The 11,754-nt window shown below is 40.0% G+C and overlaps 1 protein-coding gene across 1 annotated transcript; it reads right to left on the bottom strand.

Moving 5' to 3' along the window:
• Positions 1 to 6,726: 6,726 nt before the first annotated feature.
• Positions 6,727 to 7,033, bottom strand: LOC130871999 (60S ribosomal protein L38-like). The gene has a single exon (XM_057765790.1). The coding sequence runs from the start codon at positions 6,976 to 6,978 to the stop codon at positions 6,766 to 6,768; it is 213 nt and encodes a 70-aa protein (XP_057621773.1). The 5' UTR covers positions 6,979 to 7,033; the 3' UTR covers positions 6,727 to 6,765.
• Between the last annotated feature and the right edge of the window lie 4,721 nt (positions 7,034 to 11,754).

Here is an 11,754-nt window from a genome sequence, read left to right as displayed (position 1 = left end):
AGACATCTGAGGGCAGCATCCTCTCCCTTCACCTGGCAGCGGCCAGATCTGTGATCTCCACCGCCTTTCGAATCCTGCTCCTAAGGAATTTTATTCAGAACCAGGGCTCAGCAGAGCTCAGAGCAACTTCTGTGCTCTAAGCACAGTGGACGGGAGACATAAGAGACTCCTGACTTAGGGTTCAGAACATTTCATCTTAGGGCAACACTGGCGAGACTTTGAGCAACTCACTACAAGAAGCCACGTTCCAGTTTGGTCAGCTATATAACAATGCAAATAATAAATTAATTAGCATATATGAAAGTGGCCTGGAAGTAATAAAAATATAGGTGAAGTGCTATGCACACATATAAATTAATAAAATAAATAGAATATAAATAATATATGATGACCTCCAAGGGAAGCTTTTTATAGAAGCCTTCACTATTTTTTATGTTTTTGCAAGATACCCCTTTTCAAGTGCTTTTTGTTTTATCACAGTCCTTAAGTCGTCCATACACAGAAAAAAATCATGTAAATATTTTATGTAAAATCTAAAATGGAGAAAGTCACCCCCACTTATGCTTTCTATGCAATGAAATGGTTGCTGTAGTTTGAAGTAGGGTTCCGGATGCTTGGTTGGCATTCATATGGTTACTGGATATGTTAATTCATGTGGGGAGTTGGAAATAGAATTATGAAGGGCAGAGTTTCATGAAAGGGCTACAGGATATTCACCCTTGAAAGCTTGCTTAAATAAGCCATTGCCAACCACTTAATATATGACGCTGTACACGCTAACACCAAATGTTCAAACTGTGCCACAGGGACCTGTTTCATGAAACAATACTATATCCGGGGGGCCTGATGGAAATGCAGAGTCCCAGGCCCCATCCCAGACTGAACCATTATGACAAGGCTCTTGGTTAACTCCATGAGAAGGTTTGAGACTAGAACATGAGACACTCTCAGGCACATGACTCTGATTCTTAGCATTTTTCTGTTTCACTACAAGCAGCATTGCTTATAGTTTCTCACCAACAAACCTCCTTTTCCCTGGAGATCTCTGAGAAATTAGAAGCAAAGTCAAACAGAAATGGCTGAATTGGTAGCTGAGGAATGGGACCACAGGTTGTCAAATTCCTCTCAGACAGCCCTCTTTGGGTTTGTCCATGTGTGTTCTCTGTCAACTACAAGAAGCGATCTTGAAACTGGACCTGGCAGTCTTTGCCAGCTTTAGAACAGGGAACAAAGGCACCTGACTCCAGCAACCCTGCCTCCTGACGGAGGGAGTATCACTGCAGTTGAGGAAGCATGATTTCCTTTTGTGGGCCACGTAGACACTTTGGCTCTGTGCCAGGAGAAGACCAAGGCAGTTCTCACTTCATTCTTTTCTTTTTTTCTTTTTTTTAAATACTTGGACAGTTGACGTCTTAAATGACATCAGCCCTCTGGAAGTCTTTCTGTGCCTTCATTTCTGGCTGATCCCATCATCAGAACACTACTATTATAGAGGCTGCCACTCCTCAAATTGCTCAACCTTGGTGGCTGACTGGCCTTCTCTAAGGTGCCTCAGGTGACCACATACATCATTAAGTCAGGGCCTGATTCATCTGCTTACTAGAAGTGCTTGGGAGACACAGGTAGAAGTTCCCCCAGCATTCTCCCTTCAGTATTCCCAAGCTCATCACAAAAAAAGATGTTTGAGATAGCAGTAAACAGGCAGGGGTTCGGGATGTGCTCTGACCAATGCTTTATTGAGCCTCAGCTGTGAGATCAAGCGTGGATGTAAAATGCATATACGGTGCATTCGAAAGGGAAGAGCGACAAGTCTAGGACATACTGAAGACAGTAAGTCCGTGCTCTGCTGCTGCCTGGCTTTCATTAAGTCCATGACATCCCGAGTGAGTTCAGCTGGGTTTCGAGCTGGAGACATCTGCCCTTCAGGCTCTCACCGTCTCGTCTTGTCCTTCATTGCGGCATAGAGGACAACAAGCTCCAGAGCTGCAAGGCCAGAAACCTGTGCACACTTCAGCAAGTAGCTATTCTCAGGGCTTGATGGAGGAATTACTTTCATTTAATAAAGAAACTGCCTTGGCCCATTTATAGGCCAGCCCTTAGGGAGTAAACAGAACAGAATGCTGGGAGAAAGAAGCCGAGTGAGGAGTCGCCATGATTCTCCCACTCCAGAAAGAAGCAGGTTAAGATCTTTCCTGGTAAGCCAGCTCGTGGTACTACACAGAATATTAGAAATGGGTTAGATCAATATGTAAGAGCTAGCCAATAAGAGGCCGGAACTAATGGGCCAGGCAGTGTTTAAAAGAATACAGTTTCCGTGTAATTATTTCGGGGCATAAGCCATGCGGGCAGCCGGGTGCCGGGGACGCAGCCCCGCCGCCCCTTATTACAACAAGGGCTATTCACAAAATGAGAACAAACTCAGAGGTGGATGTTTCTGTTTAGTAATGGTCAATAAAAAGTGGCTTTCTGCTTCTCAAGGAGTTTTCAGTCCACCAATAGATCCTCAAATGCTTCACAGACTGTGTCTAACCTCTGTGGTCCCACCTATCCACATGTGCCCTCATATATCCATGCTTCTAGAATACTTCCATCTTGAAATAGTCTTTAGCAATGTTGCCCTTCTAAATCCCAGGCATCATTCATAAAATTAATTTCTGCACTCTTCCCCAGTAAATACAACATGATAATCACAGCTCACAGTCTGTGGGTGTCCTGTTTAGGTGTCCAGGGTTTAGGTGTTCTTCCTATTCTGTCAACTGTATAATCTTTAGTGCCTCTCATTGGACTTATTGTCCATCTAGTTTGCGAGATTATGATTTAGTTGTTTGTGTGAGTTTACAGGCTCCCATAATACTAATGATTTGCTCACCCTGAAACATAGGTGCAATAATAGCTCACTGTTGGAACAGAGATCTCTCTCACACATTAGGAAATGTCATGTCTTGCTCTTGAAGTGTGCAGTGAGTGGCTAAGGCCTGATTACACCCTCGAACACTGTGGTCCTTTGAGGTTGCTCCTGCTGCCCAGGGCTATAGCCAGACTGGTAGTACTCGTTCTCCAGCCTTCCTAAAGAGAGCTTCCCATTTCGCAAAAGTCCCACCTAGCATCTCTCATCCCCAAACCCAATGCCTCGCTTGACTGTGGCATAGAGAAGTGCACAAGTCTGTAGGACTTTTTGAAAATCTTTAAAAAATTAGTATTTGTGCCACATATGGTAAAAAATGAAACTTAAAAGAATACTTTTATACGTCCCTATTGACTTTCTGCATAATTATATTTGCATTCTCATTCTGTGAAGATGAAAAGATTTTCAATAACTTTTTTTTTTTCAAAACGAGTAATTATTTCATGATGAAGCCTGTTTTAAGAACAGGCTCAAAAAAGCAGGTAATGAAAACACAGATACTGCAAAGGATTCCAGTGTTGCTGATGTGGAGGTCTCATGAGGAACATAAAAAAGTGGAAAATAAAGCTTGAAATGACAGAAGTCTAATGGGCCTAGAAGGAAGAATATCTTGAGAGCTACAGAATCAAGCGCCCCACAAGATAAAAGTTTCACACACTAGCCTTGTTCAGAGAGGAGTTCTCTTAAGATACAACCCCAAAGCTAGGTGTGGAAAAGCACTCTCCTGCAATCCAGAATTTGGGAGGCAGGAGGATCACTGTGAGTTTCAGGCCAACTAGATTATACAGAGAAGAACTATATTAAGTAAAAAACAAAACAAAACAAAAGAAACCTCATCCAAACAAAAACAAACCAAAGTTGAAGATGGCAAAGACCTGTCAGGGATGCAACACAAAAGGAATGTTGTAGCCTTCTCTGGATTTCTTGGACTTCCTTCTATTGTCAAGAAACACAAGTTAGAGCATCTATTTGTATACAGAGGCACATTACTTTGTTTAGTCATTAGATAAACTTGAAAGTCAGAAAGCACATATTGATAGACTATTTTAACAGTTGATTTTGGGCTACAAATTCAGGCTATCATGAGTTGGGGAGGTTCCATCTAGAGAGGCTTAAAAGCATTTTTGACCACATGGGGGAGTAAAGCCTATTCAGGAGTGTTCCCCAGTCTCAGTTTTTGAGAGTGCAGCTCTGCCCTCGATGGCTGACCTTGGGCAGTCCTCAGCTTCTTTAGCCTTCCTCTTCTTCCACTGCTACCTATCTGGAGAAGGACACTGGGACCAGTGAGGCGTGGAGGGTAAGTGTCCTAGCACATGTGGAAGGCAAGACAGTGTCTGCACAAGGGAGAACTCCCTTCTATTGCTCTGTTTGTCATCTCCTAGATTCAGTGAAGTTCAGCAATTTATTTATATACACCTAGAGGAATTAAAATACAGTTAGAGTGATAACAAAGAAACAGTTCATGGAAAGTCTTGCTTTCAGAGATTTACATTTGTTGTTTTATGTAATTCTAATAGTTTCACAAATAGAGAAAATATGCTTAATATATTGTTTCATCAATGCACTGTGAGGTAAACATGTATATACATCTATCTATCTATCTATCTATCTATCTATCTATCTATCTATCTATCTATCATCTATCTATCTATCATCTATCTATCTATCTATCTATCTATCTATCTATCTATCTTCTATCTATCATATCTATCTATCTATCTATCTATCTATCTATCTATCTATCTATCTATAATGGTTTTTCGAGACAGGGTTTCTTTGGAGCGTGACCTGGAACTAGCTCTTGTAGACCAGGCTGGCACCAAACTCACAGAGATCTACCTGCTTCTGCCTCCTTAGTCCTGGGATTAAAGGCATGTGCAACCACCAGGCAACACCATATTTTAGTAAAGCAAAATGTCACCAATTGCAAGGTATATCCTGTTCCAGAATTGTGAAAAGGTGAATGCATGCAAATCTTGGATTAACAGCAGATGAGAACATTACCCTCTGCCAGTTTAAGTTTGTTCATGTTTTAATAATAAGAAACAACGTTTTAAATAGTTTAGAAAACTTTTTTAAATCATGCAGATTGCCATTTACAGAATTAGCATTTGCTTTCAAATCTCTGAATACTTATTACTCTTCATAGATATAACAACACTATCTGTGCAATAAAGTTAAAAAAAAACCAATGTGAATGACTTAGTGGAAGAAAAACTGCTCCTTTTCCTGTAAATCACAGGTCAAGGTAAACATTTGCAGAGAATTACTGTAGTAATATATATAATTTAACATATGACATGTATTTTTTATGATTAGACATCCTTTGTTTATCTTTTTAAATTTCTATATTTTCTATATGCAGAAACTAACCTTGCTGTCCATTAATAGAGTACTGAAAATTCAGTATATATAAACACACACATGTAAATATATATTTAATGGAATATTATTTAGCTCCAACGAAGAATGAAGTTAAAGAGTTTGCAAGAAAATGGATGGACTTAGAATGTGTAATTTTAATCAAGCTTATACAATCTCAGAAAGAAATGAACTGCATATTGTTTCTCTGATGTGGAATCTAGCCAATAACATATGTAAACAAATGTACACATCACTACTGTGTGCTATGTGGAAAAGAGAACCACAGAAAGCTAAACATAAAGGGATGCGGAAGGACTGGATTCAGGTAATGAACTTGAGTCATGAAGGAGGCCATAAAACTAATTGATTTTCTAGTTCTAATTCTTTCATGGATTAGTTTTGCCTTGGTTGTGGATAAATACAACAGATATATTCGATTCTGAAAGGGTCAAAGTTGATGTGAAGCTACACTGCTTCCAATTTGGATGCCACTTCTACTTGTACACAAGTTCATTAAGTTGTACCGATTTTGGGTCTGATTAATTTAGGTGTATGATGTTTTAATTTATTTCCAAGGTTTTTTATAACAGTATTTATGTAATTTGGATGTTTTATAGTTTATGATTTTATTTAAATGTTTTGGTGGTCAAAGGTGTCTCATATTTGGCTATTGGAATCCTCTTCAAGTTTGTGACAAGCAGCATGTCTCAGAATTTTTCCCTCCTCCCTCTCTTTGCCTCCCTTCATCCTTCACTTATATCCTGGCAAGTTCATTCAGGCTCATCATCTACTCCAGTCTCCTAATTGTTGCCCCAACTATGAAATCAACCATAACACTTAGGCATCTTCCATGGGTACCTGGGTTAATGAATAGTTATGAGCTCCTTGCCCCAGAGTAGTATCCATTAGGGACAAAGCTGGCCTGTGCAGGGATGAGAGTAAAGGAAGGTCCTTTAAGTGGTAGCTCTACACCACTCGATGCAAACCATTTTCAGAAAGACAGACTATTTCCAGTGAAGAGCAAGCTATTCTAGAACACACCACCTATGTGATAAGTTGTTTGCATTAATTGGTTCTTAAAGTTTGGGCAACACCCTTAATTCTATTTGGTGTCACTGAGATGAAACATAGGAACACATTCTTAGCATCAGGAAGCTGACACATATTTATTGTCATATTTGGAAAAATTTTGAGACCAGTGCAGGTTGTCAGGATATCTATGTTAGAAATCTACAGCTTTATGGGCTGCATGTGCAGGAAGAATGTTTAGAGTACTTCTGTATGACCATGCTGAGAATGAAACACCAGTCTCTATTACTGAATAGAAGGAAACATTCTAAGTACAAACTTAGGGTTAATAGCATCATTTGATCAGTCATGAAAGAAAGACTGCAAAATATGCTTGTTTTCTGTGCATTCAGTGTTTATTTATTTATTTATTTATTTATTTATTTTTATTTTTTAGAGTTTTTAATACTCAAACACAGAAGTCTGCTTCATTTCAGCTCCTTTACTGCCAAGCCAGGGGGCAGGGACTGTTTCAGCTTCTCGGCTTTCTCCTTGTCTGTGATGACCAGGGTGTAAAGGTACCTGCTGCAGCGAACCTTGAACTTCACATTATCCTTGTTCTTCTTGATCTTGACAGATTTGGCATCCTTCAGCCGGGCCGTGAGCAGGAAGTCCTTGATTTCCTCAATTTTCCGAGGCATGGCGACGGGCGCTCGGCGCTGGAGACCGTACAGCGGCCAGAACCGAAGGGAACGGAAAAAGCCAGTGTTTATTTTTTTAAGACATAATGATTCCTTACTCTTATTAGTTCAGAAGGCAAGATATGTTCTACACACCTGGCAATGTTTCCTGCTGAAAACAGTGGGACAGAGTGATTTAAACATCAATTTAAGCATTAACCAAACAGAATTCTAAGTGAGAATTACAATTTTTTTTCAGCAGATTTGCTTGTTAATTCTGTTTAGATCTTGTAAGAGAGGAAAATGCTGTTCTCTTCTCATTCATAGTTCTTTTTTGGATGACCTGCTGATAAGAAAAAGATGTACAGAAGTTAAACAATGGAGGATATCTCATATATGTATGGGAAACACTTAAGGAAACGAATAAATTATATGGCTTAATTACAGTCTTCAGCTGGATGAAGAAGGGTACCAGAGATGAGCAGTTGAAAGAGAAGCATCCAGGAAAAGTAAGCAGAAATAAGATGTTTACACTTATTTATTTATTGTGGACGTGATAATCAGAGGACAACTTTCAGGAGTCTGTTTTTTTCTACCATGGGGCATTCATTGGTTGAGGTATCTCACTGGCCCCCCAAAAAGGTGTGTCCTCTATTACAATTCCCCAATCTGGGTTTAGGGATTAGGGGCTTCCTTGAATGTTCCATGTTTGTCAATTGATATACAATGCAAGCCTTTCATCCAACCAATCAGATTCATTTGTTTCTTCTGTTGTTAGGAACAGCCAAAGCCACAGTGTTTTTGAAGAACTAAAGATGTATAACAATTATTTCTATGGTTTAGGGAGAAGGTTGATCAGCCATTTGGAAAGTTTTCAGCTCCCCTAAGACTTGCAAACCTGAACTTTATTTCATCCTGCAGGTAAAACGGAGTCTGAAGGCAAAATGGCAGTACTGAGACCAAGGTGTTGCACCTGCTCCCTTCACCTCTAGACTGGATATTGTGCCTTCTTTGCAGACAAGCATGACTTGGAGTTGTCATCTCCTACTGCTGAATAGGCCACTGACAAATGAAGCTGTATATTCAACCAACATCTCATACATTTGTTCTCAAAGGTATTACATAACTCCACTCTCATAAAATAATCAGCCATAAATAATCAATATGCTAAGAAGACTTATTTTAAGGTGGAGGGTATACTGTTGTTCCATCAGAATATCTCTTTTTGGTTATCTACAGTCACTACTGCTTCAGTCATAAGGTGGCTGCTAAAGACCTGATAAATATCTTACATATCACCTTAGAACCTTCATCTGGCGATGGATCGAGGTAGAGACAGAGACTCAATTTGGAGCAACGGTCTGAGCTCCTAAGGTCCAAATGAGGAGCAGAAGGAGGGAGAACATGAGCAAGGAAATCAGGACCACGAGGGATGCACCCACCCACTGTGACAGTGGAACTGATTTATTGGGAGCCCACCAAGGCCAGCTGGTCTGGGACTGAATAAGCATGGGTTGAAACTGGACTCTCTGAGCATGGCGGACAATGAAGGCTGATGAGAAGCCAAGGACAATGGCACTAGGTTTCGATCCTAATACATGAACTGGCTTTGTGGGTGCTTAGCCTGTTTAGACGCTCACCTTCCTGGACATAGATAGAAGACCTTTGTCTTCCCGCAGGGCAGAGAATTTGGACTGCTCTCCAGTATTGAGAGGGAGGGGGAATGGTGTGGGGGGAGGAGAAGAGGAGTGGGGATAGGGGGAGGGGACTGGGGGGAGGGGGCAATATTTGGGAGGAGGGGAGGGAAATGGGAAACGGGGAGCAGGTGGAAATTTTAATTAAAAAAGAATAAAAAAAAATAAAAAAAAATAAAGAAGAGGATAAAAAAAAAGACCTTGTGTTATGGTTTTAACATGTAGGCTTGCTTTTAAATCAATTGTGCAATGCCATCCACTGAAGAGCCCATCATGCTATTATGTATACCAGAAGGGGAAAATATTAAAAAGAGCATCTCAGAGCTGATCACTATGGCATTTTCATCAAAAAACATTTCCTATAGTCTCTTTGCAATTTTGTGAGGATTGGTTAAACCACAGATGACTAGTATAATCCACACACCCTATTAATCAAACTTATTTGTCAATGTGTTAAATGAAAAAATGAGTTAGAACAGGACTATTCTTTAAGCATAGAACTCATTCTTCCCTTATGACATATTCAATGATATTTGCGACCTTCAGTAAATGGACATATCATTGTCTGTCATGTTACCTTAGTAAGACCGCCACAGCTCACTGTATCCATTAACTATGAGTTCAAATGCATTTTCTTTCTTTAAAATCTTAACTATACATATTGTTATGTGAAGGCCGAATCTAGTTTGGGGTCTATTTCTGGCCCATCAGGAAACACTGGGCCTTCTTTTATTCTTCCCATTACACACTCTTAGGTGGGATAATCGTTTGGCACTCTGGGTTGATTCATCATGTTTTCTTCCTATTTTTATATGAGATACATAAAACTTTACTTTAGGGATATCTCATTAGAATAGAGATTTAGTAATTCTGGGCTCAGGAAGATGAGGACTGCCCTGATCTTTATTTCTTTATTGACCTCCCAACACACACACACACACACACACACACCCTCCATGTTCTTCATCTCTCCACTTACCCACAGTGAGTACATCACAGCCATGTCTATACCAGCATTCAGCTTTCGCAGTGCCACAACTGCATGCATGATGTGGGATTACACTCTGTATGCTGTGGGTACCATTGGTTAATAAAGAAACTGTATGTGGGGAAAACTAAACTGAATACTGGGAGAAGGAAGGGGTTGGTGAGAAGCCATGTAGCCCCATTGGAGCCAGACAGAACTTTACACGGTAAGCCACAGTCACATGGTGATACACAGATTACTAGAAATGGCTTAAATTAATATGTAAGAACTAGTCAATAAGAAGCTAGAGCTAATGGGCCAAGCATTTAATTAATTAAATTTAATTAATTTAATTAATACAGTATCTGTGTAGTTATTTCAGGTCTCAGCTGCCAATGGCTGGAATGACCAAGTGGCCTCCCCATAACACATACAAAAGTATATGTTATGATTTCTTACTCCTTTCTGATACAATTTTCTACTTTCCCTTGGATTTAATAATTTGTCTTTTTTTCCTTAAGAGACATGCTATTTGTTTTTAATGTACCTGTCACTAATTTAGCACCTTTTGAGTAGTGAACATTTTTCTTTCCCTTATCAAATGTAATAGGGATAATAATGCTTTCATGTCTTTGAGCGGGACCCCAGGAGCATTAGAGTAAGCAACTGTCCACATTCCAGGAGCTGCTTTTGCACCGAGACATTCTTTTAACTGCCAGTCTCACGTTCCTGACAGTTTTCTTCTCTGTTTTTCTGTCTTCAGTCTTTCACTTTTTGGGGTACACTCTTGTTTGTGAAGGAATTTAAGTCTTGGCATCTCTGAGAAGGTTTTCTACTACCTGTGACTTAATGACTAGCTTGCCTGAGTCTAGGATTCTGGATTGGGAAAATTCTCATATATATTAGACCTATTTCTCTATTCTTCTAAAATTGCTGTCAAGAAAGTTAATGTCATCTGCATCCTTAATTGTATTGTTAAGCCCTTTGTTTTCCATGTCTGCCTTTGGCCCATAGTGCTAGGTGATGGAGGAGGGTCATCTTTCTATCTGTTGCTTTCATTGGTTATATAATAAAGAAACTGCTTGGCCTCTGATAGGGTAGAATTTAGATAGGCAGAGTAAACAGAACAGAATGCTGGGAGAAAGAAGCCGAGTCAGTGACTCGCCATGATTCTCCCACTCCAGACAGAAGCAGGTTAAGATCTTTCCTGGTAAGCCAGCTCGTGGTGCTACACAGAATATTAGAAATGGGTTAGATCAATATGTAAGAGCTAGCCAATAAGAGGCTGGAACTAATGGGCCAAGCAGTGTTTAAAAGAATACAGTTTCCATGTAATTATTTCGGGTAAAGCCATGCGGGCGGCCGGGTGCCGGGGACGCAGCCCCGCTGCTCCCTATTACAACAGCTAGGGACTCAGGAAAGTATTTTAATCTAGAATCTTATGTCTTTTATTTTTAGGAATAAGTTTTCTTCAATTATTTCTAAACATTGCCTTCTTCTCTGTATTCTTTGCTGATTGGAACAGCTTTAGGTTTCATGTGGATCTTATAAACTCACAAATTTTATGTTATTCCTATAGGACACTTTCCACATCTTTGTGTTTTTCACCATAATCTTGAAAGTTTCCCACTTTAATCTTCTAATGCCTTTTATTTTTATGTTGATTTTGTTCAGTTCTTTGAAAAACTTGTACCATGTATTTTGACCACATTCTTTCCCTCCTTCATCTCCTCCCAGACCCATGCCCTCTTCCCTTCTCATCCAAGTTAATGTACTCTGCTTTTTTTCTCCCCTTTGAGACCCATTGAGTTCAATTTGTGTTGTCTATATAATCTTGACTATGTGCCTTTGTACTAGAGCATGATCAACATACTGAGGGCCACACTCCTAATGAAAACTGACTCTCACTCTCCCAGTATTTATCAGCTGCCAATAGCTCCTCATCGAGGGGTTGCACCCACACCTCCCTCCCTCTCCATGGTGGAATTATGTTCTTACTTGAGCTTGCACAGATTTTGTGAATTATATTGCAGCTGCTGCTGTGAGCTCGTATGCACAGCTGCCTTCTGCTATGTCTAGAAAATACTTGTTCCTTGCAGTCATCTACTGCCTCTGTCTCTTAGAACCTTCTACTCA

Source organism: Chionomys nivalis, chromosome 3 (assembly GCF_950005125.1).
Source record: "Chionomys nivalis chromosome 3, mChiNiv1.1, whole genome shotgun sequence".
NCBI classification, from domain to species: Eukaryota; Metazoa; Chordata; class Mammalia; order Rodentia; family Cricetidae; genus Chionomys; species Chionomys nivalis.
Note: the sequence above shows the minus strand (reverse complement) of the source record. Positions and strands in the feature narration are given on the sequence as shown.